This window comes from Staurois parvus, unplaced genomic scaffold (genome assembly GCF_062004578.1).
Source record: "Staurois parvus isolate SC_StPar_1 unplaced genomic scaffold, SC_StPar_1.0 ptg000790l, whole genome shotgun sequence".
Lineage (NCBI taxonomy): Eukaryota > Metazoa > Chordata > Amphibia > Anura > Ranidae > Staurois > Staurois parvus.
Window position 1 is genome coordinate 240,017 of NW_028318586.1, and position 25,810 is coordinate 265,826.

General features: G+C 46.9%; 2 protein-coding genes and 1 long non-coding RNA gene across 3 annotated transcripts in view; 2 read left to right on the top strand and 1 right to left on the bottom strand.

Moving 5' to 3' along the window:
• Nucleotides 1-2,484: 2,484 nt before the first annotated feature.
• LOC149444305 (uncharacterized) lies at nucleotides 2,485-3,075 on the top strand. Its single transcript, XR_016306533.1, has 3 exons — nucleotides 2,485-2,652; nucleotides 2,739-2,862; nucleotides 2,979-3,075. It is a non-coding gene; the product is annotated as an uncharacterized LOC149444305 (long non-coding RNA).
• A 59-nt stretch (nucleotides 3,076-3,134) lies between these two features.
• Nucleotides 3,135-13,912, top strand: LOC149444306 (uncharacterized). Its single transcript, XM_089654699.1, has 3 exons — nucleotides 3,135-3,362; nucleotides 3,471-3,612; nucleotides 13,728-13,912. Exons 1-3 carry the CDS (start codon nucleotides 3,135-3,137, stop codon nucleotides 13,910-13,912), a joined length of 555 nt encoding a protein of 184 aa, XP_089510825.1.
• Nucleotides 13,913-17,280: 3,368 nt separating this feature from the next.
• Nucleotides 17,281-25,810, bottom strand: part of LOC149444307 (uncharacterized) — a 76,647-nt gene continuing 68,117 nt past the window's right edge. Inside the window, exon 3 of the mRNA XM_089654700.1 lies at nucleotides 17,281-18,645. Within this exon, the coding sequence (XP_089510826.1) occupies nucleotides 18,277-18,645 (369 nt within the window). The 3' untranslated portion in view covers nucleotides 17,281-18,276. The remainder of the gene's footprint in view (nucleotides 18,646-25,810) is intronic.

Genomic DNA, 25,810 nt, shown 5'->3' on the forward strand with positions numbered 1-25,810 from the left:
AAGGATAGAGTAGCCCAAACACAACTCAATGTGCTATACAGACGAGGAAAACGAGGGCGACCAGCCTAGTACAATACTAAAAATCACAGCTTTATTGTATCCAAGGAAATATATACTCACAGACCACTGCCATAGCCGGATCATCTCCACATCACCAGAGGACCCTCAAATGGCTGACCTGTTTGGAGGAGCGGTCTCCTCTTCCTCAGACTACTCTATGTGTAGAAGCCCATTATGGTGGAACGTGTTCAGGGAGTGAGGTTCGGGAGGAGACTATATGTATGCAGTTACTTCATCATCAACAATAAAATATGAAGAATGAGCTGATTGCAGAGTGTGAGAGGAGAGGAGATGGGCTACAGGTGCTGTCATCTGATTGGTCCGTGGTCATTAGGAGGTGCAGGTTGGAGCAGTGCCATGGATTTGGGTTCTTACTATACAGTCTACACTCTTCATCTGTGATCTAGGAATCCCTCATACAATGTCTTCAGATGGAAACTTTGATATCTACAAATGGAGTATATCTGCAATATTCTCACAAATAAATCCCTCTTCACAATATCATCGTCTTGTATTTATCTTCACATAGATATACATTTCTGTATCACTACAGTGTGAACTAAGCTTTGTAGATGAGGATCTCTCATGTCACCTCCAGGTCCAGCCATGGCCCCAGGCAGACAATAATGTCAATAGTTTGTTATACTGTGTGAGAAAGATGGAAGCCTCGGGACATTGCTGCTGAGTTATGGAGGATTTTATATGCTGATTGCCATCATATGGATTAGATTGGATAACCCAGGTCTGTAACTTCCCCACAAAGGATATATAAAGGGCAAATATGACAAGAGAACAGTCAGAATGCTGACCAAGGCCGGGGTCACACTACCAGACGATTCTCAGGGCTGCAGTTCCTCTGAGTTCCACAAGGTGGGGATCTCACTTCTACCAAGACAGGAAGTATCTATGGAAGACAGACAGGAAGTGATGTCAGGTACAGACAGGAAGTAGAGAGGAGATGTTGGTGGAAGTGGCAGCAGAGGAGGTAATAAGATTTTATTTCCTATTTACACCCAGTAACCCCCGTCATGCCTGTCCTCTTCCTCCATAGTCATGTCCGTCCTCTTCCTCCATAATCATGTCCATCCTCTTCCTCCATAGTCACTGTGACGTCTTTTATCTGCAGCAGATGATGATACACACATATAGTGTGGGAACCCAGATTAACCCCTTCAGGGGCAGAACATTCCCCCACTTCCGGGAGCCGGAACATTTTTTTTACTATGGGGGGGACTCCTCCGCTCTCAGAATACACAGATCAGCACTGAAGCTATTGGCTGCAGCCGCTGGGGGAGTGGCTTTTATCCGGCAGTGGCCACACATGGATGGAAATGTGAGCGATCCCTGCTGAACCAGCTGAATTTCCATGGATCTATGGTCACCTTCAGTGACTTCCTCCCCTCCCCCTCATCTCCTTCATGATGGAAGTCATGCTGAGATCATCTCCCATTGGCTGAGCAATATTCTCATTTGTCTCTCAGCTCCTTCTTGCTATTCCTCGTCCTGCCTGTTGTTTCCTTGGATTGATTTTCTGTGTAGTGACCCCGGCTTGGTCTCTTGGATGCGCTCGTCTGTTGCTTGCCCTGACCTTTCTCCTGATTCCTGGATCTCCTCCTCATCTCTCCTCCATATCCTCTTACACAGCTTTTCTCCACACCTGCAGTGACCCTGGGGGGAGGAAACTTGGCACCAGCACGCCGCCAAATCCATCCCCACCATTAGGGGCTCTGGAGACAATTGTCTGCTATTTACACTCCGTTCCTCCGCACGTCACCTGATCACATGACAGCTTACTTCCACAGATTCCGGACAGATTTCTGGATGGTAAAGGTCAAAGGTCACTCTTCAGTTTAGGAGAGGTAGGACGCACCCAGGAACTAGGATTTGGTTTGTATGGAAGCCGCATATAGAGGACCCCTCAAATCTCCCCATCCAAATGTCCCTCCATCCAGAGTCTATATGTCCTATGACATCACACTGACCTCACAGCTCCTCCCCCCAATGTTCCTCCATCCAGAGTCAGAGAATCCTATGACATCACACTGACCTCACAGCTCCTCCTCCCAATGTCCCTCCATCCAGAGTCTATATGTCCTATGACATCACACTGACCTCACAGCTCCTCCTCCCAATGTCCCTCCAACCGGAGTCAGAGAATCCTATGACATCACACTGACCTCACAGCTCCTCCTCCCAATGTCCCTCCATCTTTTTCCCTGATGCTCTTAGGATGTGGGGCCCGTTGGTATCCTCACATGTAAAGTGGGACTGTTGGTCCTGCGTTGTATGTAATGACATCAGAATGCTGCAACAAGCCTATACCCTGCGTAGTGTGGGGGTCCTGTGGGGGGGAATTATACCTCAGCCTGAAGTGGGGCTTTAATAAAATGGAGACCTGAATGGAGAGGTGAGGAGGATTCTGGGAATATCATTTGATGTGACTATTTGTGTTCAGATGTAGAGTTTTCCTCCTGTGAAGTCTGGAGATCATATGACATCACATTGCCTCCACCTCCCTCCCTGATAGAAGAGAGAAAGAAGAAGAAGATTCTAGAAGTCACCAGAGAAATCACTGAGCTGCTGACAGGAGAGGTGAGCGGTGCCGGGAATTCTGGGACATTCTCCAGTAACAGACAAGGGATGTGTCTGGATGGTGACTGTATCATTGTGTGTGTCAGGTTCCTATAAGGTGTCAGGGTGTCACTGTCTATTTCTCCATGGAGGAGTGGGAGTATTTAGAAGGACACAAGGATCTCTACAAGGACGTCATGATGGACAATCAGCCGCCCCTCACATCACCGGGTAAGAGGAGACTTTATTGTAAAGGAGAGAGCAGTACGGAGGATCCACCTAGATCCCCCATCATCTGATAAACACATAGAAACAATGGATTCAGTCAGTGTGTGTGTTTCCTACAGATGGATCCAGTCATGGGAACCCACCAGAGAGATGTCCCCGTCCTCTGTATTCCCGGGATTCCACACAGGAAGGTCACACCATCCCTCACCATCATCAGGTAGATGATGACAATTATTGGTAGTTGTGATTTATACACAGCATGTTTGTTACAATGAATGTTTTATTATATCTTTCAGAGTGGAATCCTCGGGGATGAGAATATTGATGTTAAAGAAGAGTATAAAGAGGAGGATGAGGAGTATGGAGTGATGGAGGAGTTTTCAGAAGGACACAAGGATATGATGGAGCCACCTAATACCAGGAACCCACCAGAGAGATGTCCCCGTCCTCTGTATTCCCGGGATTCCACACAGGAAGGTCACACCATCCCTCACCATTGCAAGGTTGGTGGGATGGAGCATCTAGAACATGGACTTGTAGAGACAATGTGTGGATTGTTCTATGTGAGCTTTTTTTTACAGATGATATTTTCTGTCATTTCCTTGATTTAGAGTGGAGATCCAATCAATATAGAATTTGAGGTGAAAGCAGAAGAAGAAGAGGCGTATGTGAGGGATGATCAGCAGTCTATGGAGGAGGATGGAATAACGGGGACATTTATAGAGGAGGACACTCCTACAGAGATCAGCACAGGTGGGTCATGAACACTAAATCCATTCCTCCACCCATACTGCTCACTGATTGGTCCAGAGTAGGGCGGGGACTGGGTGATATCAGCCTGTAATCCCCTGGTCACTTTCCTGAGCTGTGTTCCCCGTCCTGTATTCCTGGATTTCTCTCGGATAATCTTCCTTCTCTGTGCTGCAGACACAATTTATGTATCTAGACTGGATTTATGGAGGTTCTGGGGTTCAGCTGGCAGAAAAATGTTCATTTTCACCATAGACGTTACTAGACCTAGGCACCTGGGGTGTGTGCTTTTGATCTTCTTCCCCATACCCGGGTCTAGTAAGATCTCTGACAGAACAATTCTCCCAGGGTTCCTTGCTCTGTGGTCTGCTGGCTGTGCCGGGTGGAGGGATATGTCTGTAGTGTCTCAGACCCAAGTCACTGAGTGCAGTCTCAGGAGATGGGAGGCAGCGGTGTGGGATCTCTGCAACTTGTCTACAGTAAATGTTTAAACTTCCACTGATTACTGAATACCAATATTATGAGCCCTGACCCTTACACTGTATAATTTATATTGTACATTACATACTCCTGACCTCTGCACTATATACTCTATGTTGTACATTACATACTGCTGGCTTCTGCTATCTTCTTCCAACTACTATATATAAACATAGGAAAACATTGGGAAAATAGTGATGAGTGATAGAGGGGGTGGGGACCCTCGTCCTATAATCCCCTCATCACTGTCCCTCCTATAAAAGACAGTTCTGGTTGTTTCCTCACTCTCTGACTAAGGTCCATGAATAAAGAAATGACCTGGTAGGAGATCAGAGGAGACATTTCCTAGTTCCCTTGAGGGTGGAATTGTAAGCTCCTCAGAGACCAAGCTGCCTGATGTGGGCGGAGTCCTGGTTTGGGGGAACCAATCAGCTCCTGTCTAGTAATCCTCTTTGTCTTTGCATTTTAGTCCATGGCCGGGAGATGAGGAAAACCTCCGAGGATTGTCTCACTTTGTCTCCAGACTGGAAAGTAGAAGATGAGGACATCACACAGTATAGTCCAGGAGAAAACCCGGCTCCCTCCAATGTCCATCCGGCACCACCCAGTGTAGATGGACCATCGGATTCCTCGTATCCTGAGGAACCTCAGACTGTGCGGGACCGGGCCGGCCTTCCAACAGGGAAGAGCTTCTCCTGTACTGAGTGCGGGAAGAGTTTCTGTTTTAAATTCAAACTTACTTTGCATAAAAGATCTCACACGGGGGAGAAGCCGTATTCCTGTCCTGAGTGCGGGAAATGTTTTGTAGAAATGTCTGATCTTGTCATACATCAGAGATCTCACACGGGGGAGAAGCCATATTCCTGTCCTGAGTGTTGGAAATCTTTTTCAGTGAAGTCTAATCTTTATAAACATCAGAGATTGCACACGGGGGAGAAGCCGTTTTCCTGTCCTGAGTGTGGGAAATGTTTTTCACAGAAGTCCTATCTTTACACACATCAGAGATCTCACACGGGGGAGAAGCCATATTCCTGTCCTGAGTGCAGGAAATGTTTTTCAGACAATTCCCATCTTTACAGACATCAGAGGCTGCACACGGGGGAGAAGCCGCATTTCTGTCCTGAGTGTGGGAAATCTTTTTCAGTGAAGTCACATCTTTATACACATCAAATTTCTCACACGGGGGAGAAGGCATATTCTTGTCCTGAGTGCGGGAAATGTTTTTCAGGGAAGTCCCATCTTGACACACATCAGAGACTGCACACGGGGGAGAAGCCTTATTCCTGTTCTGAATGCGGGAAATGTTTTTCTGATAAGTCCAATCTTTACAAACATCAGAGATTGCACATGGGGGAGAAGCCGTATATCTGCCCTGAGTGCTGGAAATGTTTTTCAGTGAAGTCCAATCTTAAGAGACATCAGAGATCTCACGCAAGGGAGAAGCCACTTTCCTTTCCTGAGTGAGGGAAATGTTCCTCACTGAAGTCCTGTCTTCCTGTACATCAGGGGTCCCACACAACCCTGGAGGTGTATTAGTACCTTGAGTGCGGGAAATGTCTTCTAGATAAATGTTGCTGGACATCCCAGCTCTCATGTGGGGAAAAAGCACACCCTGATATACACCTCAGATATACTCCATGGCTGATCTTCATCATGGAAGAAACAGTTCATAAGGAGATCAGAGGTCCCCAAAGACATGGATGAAGTGTGGGACCGGGTTGGCCATTGATGGCAGGAGAAGAATAAAAATGGAGTCCTGACCTGTGATTGGCTGAGTACATTTTGTGGTGGGAGATTTCACAAACAATTAAAGGTCTATTTTTAAACAAATTATTGGACAAATATGAGTAGCATGTGTCCAGCTGTGACGAATATCGGTTGTATTGTATTCATCCAGTGATGACATTACGTATCATAGGAATTCGCTCATCTAGAAACTGAAAGCAGTTATTTTTTTTAAATCATTATAAACAATTTGACCAACTCAGTAAACAGTCTAATAGCATTTGTGATTTACCCCCATTCCCAGAGATGGAAGATACACGGCCATCACCGGGGGAATTGCTGGGAAAATCTGTTATGAAGAGACCCCTAAATGTCAGGAGACTTTGATTTAAGGAGTGGAAGTACACTATATTGCCCCAAGTATTGGACCCGCCCTCCCAATCATGTGATTCAGGTGTTCCAATCCCCTCCATGGACACAGGTGTATACAATCAATCCCCTAGGCATCCAGACTGCTTCTACAAACATTGGTGAAAGAATGGGTCGCTCTCAGGAGCTCAGTGACTCCAAGCGTGGTCCCGTGATAGGTGGTCACCTGTGCAATAAGTCCATCCGTGACATTTCCTGGCTACTAAATATTCCACGCTCAACTGTTAGTGGGATTATAACAAAGTGGAAGCCACTGGGAACAACAGCCACTCAGCCGCCAAGTGGTAGGCCACGTCACATGACAGGGCGGGGTCAGCGCATGCTGAAGCGCACAGTGCGCAGAAGTCGCCAACTGTCTGCAGAGTCAATAGCTAAAGACCTCCAAACTTGGTGTGTCCTTCAGATGAGCACAACAACAGTTGGGTTACCATGGCTGAGCAGCTGCATCCAAGCCTTCCATCACCAAGTGCAATGCAAAGCATCAGATGCTGAACTCTAGAGCAGAGGAGACGTGTTCTCTGGAGTGACCAATCACGCTTCTCTGTCTGGCAATCCGATGGACATGTCTGAGTTTGGCGGTTGCCAGGAGAACGGTACTTTCCTGACTGCATTGTGCCAAGTGTAAAGTTTGGTGGAGGGGGGATTATGGTGTAGGGTTGTTTTTCAGGGGTTGGCTTGGCCCCCTAGTTCCAGTGAAGGGAACTCTTAAGGCGTCAGCATACCAAGACATTTTGGATAATTTTATGCTCCCAACTTTGTGGGAAGAGTTTGGGAATGGCCCCTTCCTGTTCCAACATGACTGCGCACCAGTGCACAAAGCAAGGTCCATAAAGACATGGAGGAGCAAGTTTGGGGTGGAGGAACTTGACTGGCCTGCACAGAGTCCTGACCTCAACCCCATAGAACACCTTTGGGATGAATTAGAGCGGAGACTGCGAGCCAGGCCTCCTCCCCCGACATCAGTGCCTGACCTGACAAATATGCTTCTGGAAGAATGGTCCAACCTTCCCATAGACACCCTCCTAAACCTTGTGGACGGCCTTCCCAGAAGAGTTGAAGCTGTTATAGCTGCAAAGGGTGGGGCCAACTCAATATTGAACCCTACGGACTAAGACTGGGAGGCCATTAAAGTTCATGTGTGTGGAAAGGGCGGGGCCAACTCAATATTGAACCCTACAGACTAAGACTGGGGGGCCATTAAAGGTCATGTGTGTGGAAAGGGTGGGGCCAACTCAATATTGAACCCTACGGAATAAGACTGGGAGGCCATTAAAGTTCATGTGTGTGGAAAGGGTGGGGCCAACTCAATATTGAACCCTACGGACTAAGACTGGGAGGCCATTAAAGTTCATGTGTGTGGAAAGGGTGGGGCCAACTCAATATTGAACCCTACGGACTAAGACTGGGAGGCCATTAAAGTTCATGTGTGTGGAAAGGCTGGCAGACCAATACTTTTGGCAATATAGTGTATGTAGCAGCTGAATGATTAGACCTCCTAGCAATGTCATTCCTAGGCTGCAGCTAGGGGGAGCTCTCCTGTTTAGAGCAGGGTTGGGTCATTCATTCTCTCAAGAGGCCACAAGAGAATCTGGGACGGTTGTGGAGGACAAACTGAATTCTGCTGAATAGTCATTTTGGACCCGGGAAGGACTGCAAGTATGTAAACATATATAAAACAAACACCTGGCACTGGGAATAATAGGCACCATTGCTCATGAGATTGGTCTCATTCAGTTGGGCTTTTTTGGGGGTGGTAAAAATGGGCAGCTGAGCCAGTTTTTCTGCCCTCGAACAGTAAAATAACAGCCGGATGAAGCTATTAACAGGCTGTGGCTGTAGCATTATTAACTTGGGGTGCAGAGTCTGACAAGCAGCACCACTTGTCAAGCTCCACTGAGCCACCACTACGTACAATACACATAATTACAATGTGGTAGTGTGTCGTAGGGTGAAATCAGGTGGTGGGGGGCAGTATAACACGTCCTCATTCCCTGTCAGATGTCCTCTGAAAAGCCCTGTGATAGGAAGGAGAGAGCCTGAGATACAGGGGGGACTTCTTGGGATCCTGGCCTGGAGTGAAGGACAGGTGAACATCTCCCGGGGTTTGAAGAGTGGAGGCGCTAACACAAGAAGGACTTGGCTGGGTAGTGGTGGGAGAGCGTTGGGATGTCTCCTAGGCAATGTTCTCCCACCAGAACTGAGCCTCTCCTCTGTAACCATCAGCTCCTCCGGCTCTCTCCTTCCAGTTCTTGCAGCTCTCCATACGGACATGTAGATATGAAGTCACAAATCCTAAAGTGCGAGTGTGCAACTCCATGTCCAATATTGACCTCTCCATCTTCTCCAAAGCATGTGCTGAAAGTCCCCGGGTGTAAAGAAAACACGGCACTCCGGCCCCAGCAGTGTGAAAACTCCACCTTTTATGTCCTCACCAGACAGCCAAGATACAAAACCATCTAGAATCACTGATGCCGCGTCTCTGTTTAAACTCCTCAGTGTTCCTCAATATTCCAGCCCCAGGACGCAATGGTCTCCTAAACATCTAGAATCGCTGATGCCGCGTCTCCGTTTACACTCCTCAATGTTCCTCAATATTCCAGCCCCAGGACACAATGGTCTCCCAAACATCTAGAATCGCTGATGCTGCATCTCCGTTTACACTCCTCTGTGTTCCTCAATATCACAGCCCCAGGACATAATGGTCTCCTAAACATCTAGAATGGCTGATGCTGCATCTCCATTTACACTCCTCAGTGTTCCTCAATATTCCAGCCCCAGGACGCAATGGTCTCCTAAACATCTAGAATGGATGATGCGTCTACGTTTACACTCCTCAGTGTTCCTCGATATTCCAGCCCCAGGACGCGATGGTCTCCTAAACATCTAGAATGGCTGATGCCGCGTCTCCGTTTACACTCCTCAGTGTTCCTCAATATTCCAGCCCCAGGACACAATGGTCTCCTAAACAACAAACCAACAAAACAGCTCAGAGATGATATATATTGTGCAGTATGTTATTAATAAAACCTCCAATATACAATATAGCCACATGGTAAAACAAACAGTCTGGACTTACTAAGATGGCCACAGATCTGAGTCCTGGAAATGGTGGTGTGTCTTTACCACATAAGGCCATACCAATGCATTTCATGTGCACACGTCTTCAGGGGATACGTCAATGGCCGATGTCAATAATAGAGAGAAAACATCAGCGCCATTTAGTGGAAGGTCAAATAGCTGACTAAATAAATACCTATGGATGCCATTTTACTTTGGATAGCCAACATAAAGGCAAACCAGCCTTTATGTTGTGAAACAGGTGCCGAACAATTGGGCCTTGGGTATTGGTGGTGCCCTAAATCAAAAGAAATTGTTGGAAGCTAGCAAAATCAGGATTCAGAAATTGGATAGGCAGCGTAGGCAGTCTTCAAGGGATCCCAGATCCCTAACAAATGTAATCAATTACATCAGCATCAGAGGCAAGATAGATTCATGTTGATAAATGTCAGCTGGTCAATGGAGTCTGTGGACAGACGCACTCTTTTATCCCTCACAACCTCCATCAGCACTGAATGTCCTTTCGGAAAGCACGCTGGATGCAGGACAGGCCAGTAGCTTGATGGCATATTGAGAAAGTTCTGGCCAATGATCCATCAAGACCCAGTAACCCAGTGAATGCTCAGTTGGAAAGGTCTCCAAGTCTGTTCTTGCCCCTAGATAATCCTGCACCATATGATGCAGACGCTGGCAGTGTGCTGCGGCTGGGGGAACAGGACTGACCATTTCTTTTCCCTCACTGGCACCCCCTCTCTCTAGGCTCACGTCACTCCTTTCCTCATCCTGGGAACCAACATCACAGCATTCAGATTGCTGCACAGCCTCCAGCAGCATGGGACTGACACTATGATCAAGTCATTCTGGTGACTCCTCCATGCATGATGGTGGGGCTACGGAAGGAGCAGCTGTGGTGGACAAGGAGCCGGAGGAATAGGCTGCTCTGGCTGCTGCAAGGAAGGAAAAATAGTATGAGTATGGGTGATAGAAGATGAGGAGGATGAGGATGGCTGAGTTATCCCCTCTACCACCTCTTCTGCATGTTGTGGCTCAATAACACGGCCAGCACCAGAAAAAAGGACAAGTGTGGCCTGCCTGCACCATGTCCACCACCACCACTTTTCACTGTGGCTGCTTACCCTCTTAGCTGTCTGTGAGCATCTGCCTCACCTTTTGTCTCATGATGGGGATTTTTATCACTCTATTATTATTATTATTAATAATTTATTTTATTTTTTTATAGAAAATAGGGGCAACATTGTTTTGGCCATAGCAGTAAAAAAATAAAAGTAAATAAAAAAGTGAACCACTGCTGATGCAGAAGGAGAAACATCTGTGATGTAGAAGGGGAGAACAGCAATTCTGCCCTAAATGGTTTTAGTGCCAAAAAAAATTTAATAAAAAAAAAACATTAAAAAAAAATGGAAACTACTGTTGACACAGAAAGAGGAACACCTGCAACACAAAAGGGAACAGGGATACAGCAACAGAACCTGATGCTGACAAAAAAAAATACACATAGAATAAAAAAATATGGGAACAGCATTAATGCAGAAATGTAAAAACACCACAAACTGCTCACCTACCTAACTCCACCAACACACTACACAAGACTTCTGTGTAAGCGGCCTTATATAGTGAGGGGTGTGGACTTAGCCCCTGAGTCACCAAGACTTTGGCCGATCATGGATCTTCCTGTGAACTCAGCTGTGATCGACCAAAGCATTGCACCGGACCTGTGGTCAGGTGCACTGCTCTTGCCAATCACAAAGCACTAATTGCATTGTGGGGTGCGTGGGTGAACTTCCCGCTGAACACCCTTACCGTTCTAGTGTTCAGCGAACGCTCGGACAGCCAATGTTCAAGTCAAACTTACGTTCAACTTGAACACGTAGTCCATCCCTACTCTCTCCTGCTAGAGCGGGACTCCAGAGGAGGCCACTGACCACACTGGACTCCAGAGGAGGCCACTGACCGCACTGATGGAACTCCTATGGCCTATCAACACAGCAGCAGTAGAAAAGGTGGTACAAGCTGGCATAGAGCAACTTAGGAAGGAGATGGGAGAACAGGCAAACCGGATCTCAGAAACAGAGACCCGCATAGAGACGCTGGAGGAGGATCTCCAGCATGTCACAGCAGCTGATCAGATGTCCCAGGTGGAGGACCTAGAAAACCGGTCCCAGAGGAACAATTTACAGATCATTGGCCTCCCAGAATATAAAAGCAAGCTCACTACTGGACCTCTGTGCTGTCCGCATACCCGAGGCTTTAGGCTTACGTAACAATTGTGTGGTGGAACGAGCTCATAGACTGGGCTCTTCATCTGAATCCCGCAAAATTCCTCGTCACATCAAATACCTGAATTATGTGGACAAATCACTCATCCAGCATTTCAGGAAACAACTAAACTGTGGGGTCTTGTGAGCTACTATGGAAACAAAAATAAAATGGTGTTGCGCTAATATCAATAGTGCTAAGGACACAATAACTGGAAGAGTGGGGAGACAGAAAAAAATAACCCCAAAACAAAGGTGAGAAGTATAAAGGCCTGAATCCAGACCAAATTAGGTGCAATATGAACTGTGACAAAGACAACATGAGGAATAATCAGCAAGTGAACATAAATAATACATACAAATGTAAAGGCCTGAACCCGGACCAAACTAAGTGCACTATAGATTGTGATGAAATACAACATGAACAATAGTCACCAAGTGAACATAAATAATGTGTTAAGCATAATAGGACTAACACGTCCTAAATAAATGCACAAAAACCACTCCGTTCATCCATCCCAGGGAAAGAGGGATTGTCCCATCCATTTACCACTTAGCCCCAATAAATGGACACAAGTCTTTTATGACCTCATTTAATGGTTTGGTCATACACACCAGGTGAGAGCACAACCGGTCAAGGTGTACAAACATTTTTATATGATTGGTGAACTACACAGCTAATAATTTTGTATCTTAGCTCTGGAAGAAGTGTCAAAGTCAAGGATTTAATAAGGACATGTTTGTAGCAATAATATAATTGCAGAGATATTGTTATGCACATTTGTGAAGCTGGACTGCTATTTATATAGTTATACTTTTTACAATTGGTAGTGGAGCGCAAAACTATTTCTGATTTCATTTCAGGAAACAACGCTCCGTACAACTCAATGGTTACGAGCTCCTCATTTTAGCGGACTATTCCATGGAAGTTTCCAGTAAATGTTGCGAGTTTCAGAACGTATGCTTCACTCTAATCCAAAAGGGGATAAGATTCACCCTGGCTTCCTCAGCGTCTGCAGACCCCTGACAGTGACCAACCAGTCTTTAAAACACCAATGAAAGTAGAAGATTTTCTTCAGTTATTGCCTAAATCCTAAATCCATGTGAGGAGTCTCAACCACGTTCTCTGGTCTCCATCTCCTAGGTCCAGGGAGCAGAGCAGCAAAGACCCTCCTAAGAGGCCCCGTTGTTCTAACAACTTTGCTCCATCAAGAGCTCACTGATTTGATTCATGGGTCTCCCCAAAGGATCATCATCTCCATTTGTGGATAAGTATTTGGACTTTACTTACCACGCCACTTCTTTTGACTCCTTCACTCTTTTCTGGTTTGCCTGGTGCAATATGGGGTGACAAGTACCCATAAGATCTCAATGGGGAAAACTCTCCTGCTGGATCTCTATACTGATATGGACGGTGTAACGTGTTAGGAATGTAAGGATGTCCCATCATTTGATGGAAATGAAAATGATCAACCTACAGAGGACTGAATTCAAAGACACCCCAAAAATCAAAGTGAAAAAATGATGCAGCAGGCTACACCTTTTTACTGAAATGTCATTGCAGCAACTCAAAATGGTCATCAGTAGTTTGTATGGTCCCCACATGCTTGTATACATGCCTGACAATGTTGGGGCAAGCTCTTAATGAGACTATAGATGGTGTCCTGGGGGATTTCCTTCCAGATCTGGAGGCATCACTGAGCTCCTGGACAGTCTGAGGTGCAACCTGGCGGCATCAGATGGACCAAAACATTATGTCCCAGAGGGGTTCTATTGGATTTAGGTCAAGCTATCACGGGGGCCATTCAATGGTATCAATTCCTTCATCCTCCAGGAACTGCCTGCATACTCTCCCCACATGAGGCTGGGATTGTTGTACACCAGAAGGAATCCAGGACCCACTGCACCAGTGTAGGGTTTGACAATGGGTCCAAGGATTTCATCCCGATGTCTAATAGCAGTCAGGGTGCCATTGTCTAACCTATAGAGGTCTGTACATCTCTCCATGGATATGCCTCCCCAGACCATCACTGACCCACCACCAAAACGGTCATGCTGAACGATGTTACAGGCAGCATAACATTCTCCATGGCTTCTCCAGACCCTTTCATGTCTGTCATGTGTGCTCATGGTGAGCCTGCTCACCATTAGAATTCATCTCTGAGTGTAACGATGATATGGGACGTATGGCTACCGTGGTCTTGCAGATCTCGAATAAGGATCTCCAACTCACCAATGTCTATGCCCCCAACTCCCCTGGCAGACCCTTCTGTAATGCTGCAGCTTATTGGATATTGCATAATCCCAGTATACATCAGATAGATGGAGGAGACTAACACAGTAGTAAATGATAGAGAGGACAGGTCAACACAAGGCCCACACATTGCAAAGGTGTCTACTGACTCTTCTCATTAGCACAGGTGATTTCTGCCATGGGATTATTAGACCCCTGGTGATTGGCGCACCCCACAGACAGGGAGTTTACTTTCTATTCATATTCTCACAATACATTTGCCAGGCTAGACTATCTTGAAGCGCTTCCCTTTTCCCTCATGTCCATCATACAGCCATACACGACTTGATTATATCAGACCATAGCCCCACCTCTATTTCTTTGGCAGACCCTCGAACCACAGGCCCCTCCAAATATCTGGAGATTTCCTTCCTATCTGACATGTAAGGTGGACTTCATACACGCTGGTAGCGATGCTTGGCTAGAGTACACCACCACTAATGAATCCCATCAATGTGACCCACACTAGTTCTGGGAAGCTGCCAAGCCTTTTATTAGGGGAAGGATGTTTCCTCATATAAAACATTGACAAAGCAGAATACCTCTGAGCACAGAAAGCATTGGCATGAAGCCAAACACCTCTTTGATCTTTGGGTAGAGAATTACAAACATATAAATTGTTCCTCTGCTGATTCACAATTGTGTAAATATGGTGATAAGGTGGGTAAGCAAAGGGTCTTTCCAACCAACTCCTGTATCCTCCCTAAAGGATACTTCTGCTACCCTTGTCTCCTCCTCAGAAGAAACCAATAAAATACTGGAAGATATTTGTGCCGCTCTATATCTAGATCCAAGACCTTGAGGTGACCACAAAATCCCTAGACTCACTTCATTTACTCACTATTGGCCCCTCCCACCTGCAATCTGTAAATGTCCCTATTTATTAAAGGAAGAGTCTGAGGTGATTAAAGGCTTACCTAGTGGGAAATCACCTGGTCCTGATGGCTACACACCAGCATTTTATATGATGGACTCTCTTCATCCCTCAGCTACTGACAGTATATAACGAGGTTTGGGAGGGGGGCCCACACATTCTTATGGGTCACCAAGACTATGAAATTGATTTACAATAAGGGCAAGTACCCAACTGAATCGGGGTCTTACCGAACTATATCCATCCTAAATGTGGACACTAAAATACTCTCTGAAATAGTCACATCCCTCTTGGCTGCAATATTACCCTCCCTTATCCATACTGCCCAGGTTGGCTTTATTAACCCCTTCACGCTGGCGCCTCCTGGCCCTTTAGGAGTTTCAGAAGCCGGGAGACAGGGCGGGGTTTAGGGGTTATGTGACCACCATGATGATCGCGCCATGGCGGTCACATGATCGGGAAAGGTCCCGATTGAAAGAGGAGACTGGGACCTTTCCGTGAGTACCGGACATGTGTGCTGGGACTGGGCAAAGCGTGCGCTCTCGGCACATATGTCCTTTTTTAATAGAATGCAAATGTACAGCCGCTCAGCATTTAGGCCCAGATGCCGGAAGGCCACACATTTGCGTTTGGACGGCGTGAAGAGGTTAATGGTAGATCAGTGGCTTCCAACATTCAGAAAGTTATTGCAGTGCTGGAACAAGGCAAGGTACACCCGTCTGAGGATCGAGCTATTATTACATTGGATGCTGGAAAAGTCTTGGATAATGTCAGCTATCATTGGCTTGCTCTGGTTCTTCTGATGGCTTTTCAGCAGTATGGATTCTGCACCTTCACCCAGGGTGGTAGCTGCAGGTCTCATATCAGGTGAAATATTGCTGCACGAAGGGTACTCACCAGGATTTCCCCATTTCACCTCTTCTTTTCAACCTTGCCCTGGAACCTTTCTCCCGTTACCTTTCCTCCAGAGCCCCAATACATGGGATTCAGACAGGTCAAGAAGAACTCTGTGTAGTCCTATTTGCTGATGATATTCTTATTTTTTATGGCGGATCCTGTGGCAGATATTCACATTCTCTATCAGGTCTTCACAAGCTGCCTACAGTGCTCTGGCCTTCCAATCAATTCTGCTAAGAGTGGAATACTTTCCTTATCTCAAACCAACACCCTTCCCTGGGCCCAGCAGTCTCTCTTCCAGGTAGCAAATGTTCAGATCACATTTTTAGGCATTACGATAGGGAAGGAGCCATCCTCGGTCTATCATTACTACCCTCCACTGATATCTAAAATAGGAAATGAGATGGAAACATGGATGTACCTTCTCCTATCGCTTTTTGGGGGATGCCACCTGTTCAAAACAATTCTGTTACTGCTTAAACAGGGGGAGCAAAAAAAAAAAAAAAAGGATGGAGCAAACTTTCCCAATATTCCATTGTATCACCTTGCCTGTTTATTGTGTATAGGGACAGATTGGATACTTCAGGCTTCCTCATACACCAATTATGATTTGGAGTTGGCAGTGGTGCAACCATATGACTTAGCTGCTCTCCTGCATTGCAAAATACAATTGTTCCCCACAAGTATTCAACACAACCTTCTGATACGGGATCTGATTCTTACATGGAGGGACATACAGAGCAAACTGGGCCTGTCACCCCATGTCTCCCAATATTTGCCCATAAGAGGCAATAAAAAGTTTTCGGAAGCTGTTCAATATGAGGCTTTCAACATTTGGAGTTCTAAGGGGCTCTCCTGCGTTGCCTCCATGTATGACGCATATTTGAACCATCAAGAACTTTGAAATCTTTCCCAACCCTTGCATCAACTTATGCCCTGCCAAGCCATCCCTCTCTCTACTACCTACACCTCTCAGGTTGTATAAACTGGTGCTGCCCAGCCAAGCAACAATGTTTTCAAACTTCCATATCGGATCGCTTCTACAGGAATGGAAATACTCCATATCTGACATCTATCGACCTTTACACTCTCTCTTTACTAAACTGCTACATCCCACATCTGTGAAATCTTGGAGGAAGGTCATACCGGGAGAGAACCTGGTGGGCAACATACTGGAAGGATAGAACAAAGTGCAAAGGCTTGTGGTGAATGAATCCTGGAGAGTCTCAATGTAAGCTCTTCCTTAGGGCCTTCTTCCTATTTCTATCCACCAAGAACTCTCCACAAATTCACTATATAGTGAGCACCCGCCCTCTCTCTTCCACCGATTTCAGGAATGGCCCCGCATCTCAACCTTTTGGGAACAAGTGTTAGCCTACATCTCAGGAGTTTGTGGCTGCTCACTCCCCATGGACCCAGTTCTTCTACAACTCTCCATTCAGCTCAGAAAACCCACATCCACAAATCCTGCAGGAGCTTGCAGTGGATATTATTATGTTTCCTGGTGGCCCACAGGGCTATTCCTAAGAAATGGACTATCGTCTTGTCCCCACCATCACAGACACTGAAAAAGATCTACGTCTTCTGATTTACAGAGAGAAGTTAGACATGGAGCTCAACAACCAAGCCTCAGTCAAACATTTCCATAATAGATGGGACACTTTTATTGCAGCAACACTTACATCCTTGGAGCAATCCTCTATGTTGTCTTCTTTTACTTCTATGGATGGGTTTGTCAAGGTGGTTACATTGTAGAGATCAGACAGCCGTGTATGGAACACGCATTGAGGACACGCATACATAACAGGTGTTACTTGCTCCCCATCTGGCCGTGTATATCTTGGTTTTCTGGTTCATGACGTTGTCATTCTTTTGCTCTCCTGATGTGTCTGTGCGCACTCATGGCCGAACCTTACTTCCTTGGCTTTATCATGACATCTAGGAACATTATGACATTCTGCTCCTCTCACTTATTGGAGTTGGGAACAAAGTCTCAGGAGAGAGTCCATCCATGTTTTCTGATCAGGTATCACACCCGGTCACACCTCCAGGTCAGTTCCTGCCAGAAGATTCCTTCCTCTTTCTTTACTGGAGAGATTATAATTATTTCATTGGTTACTGTGATTTATCTTTTATTCAGAAGTCATGGCAAGAAGTATGAGGTGCTCGTCTCCTCTTTCACCCCAGACATATTGCTTCTTTGTATATCTCTTTAGAAAACTCAATATGGAATGTTTGAAAAAAAATGTACTCAGCCAATGAAAGGTCAGGACTCCATTTTTATTCTTCTCCTATCAACCCGATCCCACACTTCATCCATGTCTTTGGGGGCCTCTCATCTCCTTATCAACTGTTTCTTCCATGATGAAGATCAGCCATGGAGTATATCTGAGGTGTATATCAGGGTGTGCTTCTTCCCCACATGAGAGCTGGGATGTCCAGCAACATTCATCTAGAAGACATTTCCCGCACTCAAGGCACTAATACACCTCCAGGGTTGTGTGTGACCCCTGATGTACAGGAAGACAGGACTTCAGTGAGGAACATTTCCCTCAATCAGGAAAGGAAAGTGACTTCAGCCCTGTTTGACATCTCTGATGTTTATATAGATGGGGCTTCTGTGAAAAACATTACCTTCACTCAGGACAGGAAAGTAGCTTCTCCCCCGTGTGAGTTCTCTGATGTCTGTAAAGATCGGACTTCTGCAAAAAACATTTCCCGCACTCAGAACAAGAATATGGCTTTTCTCCTGTATGAAATCTCTGATGTGTGTTAAGGCCGGATCTCCCTGAAAAACATTTCCCGCACTCAGGACAGGAATACGGCTTCTGTCCAGTGTGCAATCTCTGATGTGTGTAAAGATGGGACATCTGAGAAAAACATTTCCCGCACTCAGAACAGGAATAAGGCTTCTCCCCCGTGTGAGATCTCTGATGTATGTAAAGATGGGGCTTCTGTGAAAAACATTTCCCACACTGAGGGCAGGAATGTGGCTTGTCCCCAGTGTGCAATTTCTTATGTCTGTAAAGATTAGACTTATCTGAAAAACATTTCCCACACTCAGTACAGGAGAAGCTCTTCCCTGTTGGAAGGCCGGCCCGGTCCCGCACAGTCTGAGGTTCCTCAGGATACGAGGAATCCGATGGTCCATCTACACTGGGTGGTGCCGGATGGACATTGGAGGGAGCCGGGTTTTCTCCTGGACTATACTGTGTGATGTCCTCATCTTCTACTTTCCAGTCTGGAGACAAAGTGAGACAATCCTCGGAGGTTTTCCTCATCTCCCGGCCATGGACTAAAATACAAAGATAAAGAGGATTACTAGACAGGAGCTGATTGGTTTCCCCAAACCAGGACTCCGCCCACATCAGGCAGCTTGGTCTCTGAGGAGCTTACAATTCCACCCTCAAGGGAACTAGGAAATGGCTCCTCTGATCTCCTACCAGGTCATTTCTTTATTCATGGACCTTAGTCAGAGAGTGAGGAAACAACCAGAACTGTCTTTTATAGGAGGGACAGTGATGAGGGGATTATAGGACGAGGGTCCCCAACCCCTCTATCACTCATCGCCATCTTCCCAACACAAGAAGTACTGCACTTCCTTATTTACTCCATGATTTAGTCATGAAGAACAGCGGGGCTGAGCCCCACCAGAGGTCAGAGAGTGAGGATGGGGGGAGAACAACCAAGATGAAGACTGGACTGATTCTGAAGACCACCATCATTGGGGTATTGACTCCTCCCTCATTATCACTTTCTGTTTAAGGGTCCAAAGGGTCCACATGAAGACACGTTTCTCAAACACTAATACACAAATGTAAAGGCTTAATAACACCTAGGTTCAGGGGGGATAGGTAGGAACAGACAGGAGGCAAAACCCGATGCTGGATCAATGTGAAGGAAAGCATGACAAGTATGGGTGGAGGAATGGATTTAGTGTTCATGACCCACCTGTGCTGATCTCTGTAGGAGTGTCCTCCTCTATAAATGTCCCCGTTATTCCATCCTCCTCCATAGACTGCTGATCATCCCTCACATACGCCTCTTCTTCTTCTTTAACCTCAACTTTGATGTCTATCAGATCTTCACTCTGAACCAAGAAAATGAGAGAAAATATCATCTGTAAATATAAGGTCACATAAAAGAACTCCACACATTGTCTCCATGAATCCATGTTCTAGATGCTCCATCCCACCAACCTTGTAATAGTGAGGGATGGTGTGACCTTCCTGTGTGGAATCCCGGGAATACAGAGGACGGGGACATCTCTCTGGTGGGTTCCTGGTATTAGGTGGCTCCATCATATCCTTGTGTCCTTCTGAAAACTCCTCCATCACTCCATACTCCTCATCCTCCTCTTTATACTCTTCTTTAACATCAATATTATCATCCCCGAGGATTCCACTCTGAAAGATATAATAAAACATTCATTGTAACAAACATGCTGTGTATAAATCACAACTACCAATAATTGTCATCATCTACCTGATGATGGTGAGGGATGGTGTGACCTTCCTGTGTGGAATCCCAGGAATACAGAGGACGGGGACATCTCTCTGGTGGGTTCCTGTAGCTGGATGACTCCACCATGGTGTCCTGGTACAGATCTTTGTGTTCTCTTAGAAGCTCTGACTCCTCAATCCCCCCATCCTCATCCTCCTCCTCTTTTATCTCTTCTTTATCCTCAACTTTAGGATCTCTCAGGTTTCCACTCTGAATATATAATAAAAATGCCATCAATGGTAACAATGCAGATAATGTACAGATCCTAATGATACTATCAGTGATTGTTCCTCATCTACCTGATGATGGTGAGGGATGGTGTGACCTTCCTGTGTGGAATCCCGGGAATACAGAGGACGGGGACATCTCTCTGGTGGGTTCCCATGACTGGATCCATCTGTAGGAAACACACACACTGACTGAATCCATTGTTTCTATGTGTTTATCAGATGATGGGGGATCTAGGTGGATCCTCCGTACTGCTCTCTCCTTTACAATAAAGTCTCCTCTTACCCGGTGATGTGAGGGGCGGCTGATTGTCCATCATGACGTCCTTGTAGAGATCCTTGTGTCCTTCTAAATACTCCCACTCCTCCATGGAGAAATAGACAGTGACACCCTGACACCTTATAGGAACCTGACACACACAATGATACAGTCACCATCCAGACACATCCCTTGTCTGTTACTGGAGAATGTCCCAGAATTCCCGGCACCGCTCACCTCTCCTGTCAGCAGCTCAGTGATCTCTCTGGTGACTTCTAGAATCTTCTTCTTCTTTCTCTCTTCTATCAGGGAGGGAGGTGGAGGCAATGTGATGTCATATGATCTCCAGACTTCACAGGAGGAAAACTCTACATCTGAACACAAATAGTCACATCAAATGATATTCCCAGAATCCTCCTCACCTCTCCATTCAGGTCTCCATTTTATTAAAGCCCCACTTCAGGCTGAGGTATAATTCCCCCCCACAGGACCCCCACACTACGCAGGGTATAGGCTTGTTGCAGCATTCTGATGTCATCACATACAACGCAGGACCAACAGTCCCACTTTACATGTGAGGATACCAAGGGACCCCACATCCTAAGAGCATCAGAAAAAAGCCAGATGGAGGGACATTAGGAGGAGGAGCTGTGAGGTCAGTGTGATGTCATAGGATTCTCTGACTCTGGATGGAGGGACATCGGGAGGAGGAGCTGTGAGGTCAGTGTGATGTCATAGGATTCTCTGACTCTGGATGGAGGGATATTGGGAGGAGGAGCTGTGAGGTCAGTGTGATGTCATAGGATTCTCTGACTCTGGATGGAGGGACATTGGGAGGAGGAGCTGTGAGGTCAGTGTGATGTCATAGGACATATAGACTCTGGATGGAGGGACATTTGGATGGGGAGATTTGAGGGGTCCTCTATATGAGGCTCCCATACAAACCAAATCCTTGTTCCTGGGTGCGTCCTACCTCTCCTAAACTGAAGAGTGACCTTTGACCTTTACCATCCAGAAATCTGTCCGGAATCTGTGGAAGTAAGCTGTCATGTGATCAGGTGACGTGCGGAGGAACGGAGTGTAAATAGCAGACAATTGTCTCCAGAGCCCCTAATGGTGGGGATGGATTTGGCGGCGTGCTGGTGCCAAGTTTCCTCCCCCCAGGGTCACTGCAGGTGTGGAGAAAAGCTGTGTAAGAGGATATGGAGGAGAGATGAGGAGGAGATCCTGGAATCAGGAGAAAGGTCAGGGCAAGCAACAGACGAGCGCATCCAAGAGACCAAGCCGGGGTCACTACACAGAAAATCAATCCAAGGAAACAACAGGCAGGACGAGGAATAGCAAGAAGGAGCTGAGAGACAAATGAGAATATTGCTCAGCCAATGGGAGATGATCTCAGCATGACTTCCATCATGAAGGAGATGAGGGGGAGGGGAGGAAGTCACTGAAGGTGACCATAGATCCATGGAAATTCAGCTGGTTCAGCAGGGATCGCTCACATTTCCATCCATGTGTGGCCACTGCCGGATAAAAGCCCTTCCCCCAGCAGCTGCAGCCAATAGCTTCAGTGCTGATCTGTGTATTCTAAGAGCGGAGGAGTCCCCCCATTGTCAGAATACAAGAGTGCAGCGGGGAGGATTCCCCCATCCACCTCCAATGTGTGGATGGGGGAATCGCTTCTATTTCCTTCCATGACCTTTTTGTCTCCCAGTCCCTTAACCTACTAGCAATTACAGAAACCTGGCTCCAAGCAGCAGATTCTGCTTCCCCCGCAGCACTTCCCTATGGAGGCCTCCTCTGGACCCACTCACCCAGACCCAGTGGTCGGAAAGGTGGTGGGGTTGGTTTGCTTCTGTCCCCACTGAGCACCTTTCAAGTCCCCCCTAACCCTCCCTCTCTATCCTTCTCTTCTTCCCAGACTCACTGCATCCGGCTGTTTTCTCCCATTTTTCTGAGGATTGCAGTGATCTATCGGCCTCCTGGACCCGTGTCCCGCTTTCTTGATGATTTCTCCGCCTGGCTACCCTACTTTCTCTCCTCTGAGCTACCCGCTATCATTCTCTGAGATTTTACCATCCCCATTAATGTCAACAACCCGGCTGCATCCCAACTCTTCAACATAACCTCATCTTTTGCATTAGCACAATGTATACCGTCCTCCACTCACTCTGATGGGAATACATTACACCTTGTTTTCTCCCATCTTTGCACTCCCTACAACCTCACAAACACCCCCTTTCCTCTCTCTGATCACAATCTCATCACCTTCACAGTCTCCTCGTCTTCAAACACCTATCCCTCCAAGCAGCAAACAATTACCTGCAGAAACCTTCACAACTTGAACCCGGCTCCTTTCCACTCTGCAACTGACCAACTCTATGACAGAATCTCTCCCCTGTCCTGCCCTGACCTGACCACTGCTGTCTACAACAGTTCACTATCATCTACACTGGACTCACTTGGTCCTCTAACAACACGAAGCATCAGGCCCCGACCATTACATCCGTGGCAGACTGACCACACCAGAAATCTTAAACGACATAGTCGTGCGCTGGAGCGATTGTGGCGTAAAACCAAATCTCAACAAGCATTCACCAGATATAAATCTGTTTTCTTTACATACAATTCCTCCCTCCATGCTGCCAAACAAGACGACTTTGTCACTCTCATCAATAGCTTGTCATCCAGTCCTCGTCGTCTCTTCTCTACTTTTAACTCTCTACTTTCTCCACCTCCACCCAGCACCTCACTTACTGCTCATAAGATTGCAAATAATTTCAAAAACAAGATTGATGCAATTCGTAGGGGCATCTCCACTGCACAGACATCCATCCCACTTAGCATACCTTATACTAAACCTCCCTCAACACTTTCCTCTTCTGACCTCGCTACTACCGAAGAGGTCACTAAGGTTTTCTCAGAAGCCCATCTCACTACCTGCCCCCTGGATCCTGTCCCCTCACAACTACTACGGTCACCCTCTTCTTCCATCCTATGCTCCCTCACTCACATCTTCAATCTTTCCCTCTCTATTGGTGCCTTCCCCTCCCCTCTAAAGCATGCGCACATCACTCCCATACTTAACAAGCCCTCCCTGGACCCCACCAACCTGAATTAGTTAAGACCCATCTCCCTGCTGCCATTTACCTCTAAACTCCTAGAACGCTTAGTCTACAATTGCCTGAGCTCCCACCTCACTGACAACAACAACCTTCTTGACACCTCCTCCCTTGGTTACTTGATAACCTCCCATGGCTTTAAGTACCATCTCTATGCTGATGACACACAAATCTATCTTTCTACTCCTCACCTCACCCCTTCAGTCTCCTCCTCACCTCACCCCTTCAGTCTCCTCTCCCTTTACTAACCTACTAAGTGACATATCGGCATGGATGTCACTCCACTTCCTCAAACTCAATCTTTCCAAAATGGAGTTCATACTATTCCCTCCAGCCCGTGCCCCCTCCCCTGACTTCTCCATCAAGATCAATAATACAACCATCAGTCCCTCCCCTCATGCCAGGGTACTAGGTGTAATCCTAGGCTCCCATCTGTCCTTTCAGCCCCAAATCAAATCACTGTCCAAATCTTGTAGACTTCACCTCCACAACACCTCCAAGATACGCCCGTTCCTAACCTCAGAAACTACTAAGCAACTTATTCCCTCCCATGTTATCTCTCACCTTGACTATTGTAACTCCCTCCTCATTGTCCAACCTCATCGCAGGCTATCCCCTCTTCAGTCTATCATGAATGCTGCTGCCAGACTCATCCACCTTACTAACCGTCCTGTATCAGCCACCCCTCTCTGCCAATCCCTCCACTGGCCTCCATTCAGTGTCCTCCACCCCTCTCTGCCAATCCCTCCACTGGCCTCCACTCAGTGTCCTCCACCCCTCTCTGCCAATCTCTCCACTGCCTCCACTCAGTGTCCTCCACCCCTCTCTGCCAATCCCTCCACTGGTCTCCACTCAGTGTCCTCCACCCCTCTCTGCCAATCCCTCCACTGGCCTCCACTCAGTGTCCTCCACCCCTCTCTGCCAATCTCTCCACTGCCTCCACTCAGTGTCCTCCACCCCTCTCTGCCAATCCCTCCACTGGTCTCCACTCAGTGTCCTCCACCCCTCTCTGCCAATCCCTCCACTGGTCTCCACTCAGTGTCCTCCACCCCTCTCTGCCAATCCCTCCACTGGCCTCCATCCCTCTCTGCCAATCCCTCCACTGGTCTCCACTCAGTGTCCTCCACCCCTCTCTGCCAATCCCTCCACTGGCCTCCATTCAGTGTCCTCCACCCCTCTCTGCCAATCCCTCCACTGGCCTCCACTCAGTGTCCTCCATCCTGCTCTGCCAATCCCTCCACTGGCCTCCATTCAGTGTCCTCCACCCCTCTCTGCCAATCCCTCCACTGGCCCCCACTCAGTGTCCTCCACCCCTCTCTGCCAATCCCTCCACTGGCCTCCATTCAGTGTTCTCCATCCCTCTCTACCAATCCCTCCACTGGCTTCCCATTGCCCAACGGATAAAATTCAAAACACGAACAATAATGTATAAAGCCATTTATAACTCCGCCCCAAATTACATCACTGATCTCGTCTCTAAATATCACCCAATCCGTACTCTTTGCTCCTCACAAGACCTCTAGCTCCCTTGTCTCCTCCTCCCATGCTCATCTCCAGAGCTTCTCCCATCCTCTGGAACTCTCTACCCCAATTTATCACCTACTCTGCTCACTTTTAGGTGATCTCTGAAAACCGATCTCTTCAGGGAAGCCTATCCTGCCCTCAGCTAATAATGAAATCTTCTACTCTTCCAACCAGTCCATCCCCCACAGTTACTACCTTTTGTACCACCAGCCCCTCCCTCTTAGATTGTAAGCTCCCAGGATCAGGGCCCTCCTATCCCTCTTGTATTGAACTGTATTGTTGCTGTATTGTCTCCCATTATATTGTAAAGCGCTGAGCAAACTGTTGGCGCCATAAATCCTGTATAATAATAATAATATTTTTTTCTCTCATCCCGCTGGCTGAACGATAAAACTGAACCATGTAGGCCAGCTTTGGGAGCAAGATATATTATCATCAACTCCTCCCCCTGAAGGGGTTTATCTGGGTTCCCACACTATATATGTGTGTATCATCATCTGCTGGATATAGAAGATGTCACAGTGACTATGGAGGAAGA

Excerpts from the sequence above, each read along its gene's own strand:
- LOC149444306 (XM_089654699.1), top strand. The coding sequence starts at position 3,135 with ATGTTTTATTATATCTTTCAGAGTGGAATCCTCGGGGATGAGAATATT. Across the intron at positions 3,363-3,470 it reads CCATCCCTCACCATTGCAAG|AGTGGAGATCCAATCAATAT; the intron begins GTTGGTGGGATG and ends TCCTTGATTTAG. Across the intron at positions 3,613-13,727 it reads TCCTACAGAGATCAGCACAG|AATTCATCTCTGAGTGTAAC; the intron begins GTGGGTCATGAA and ends GCTCACCATTAG.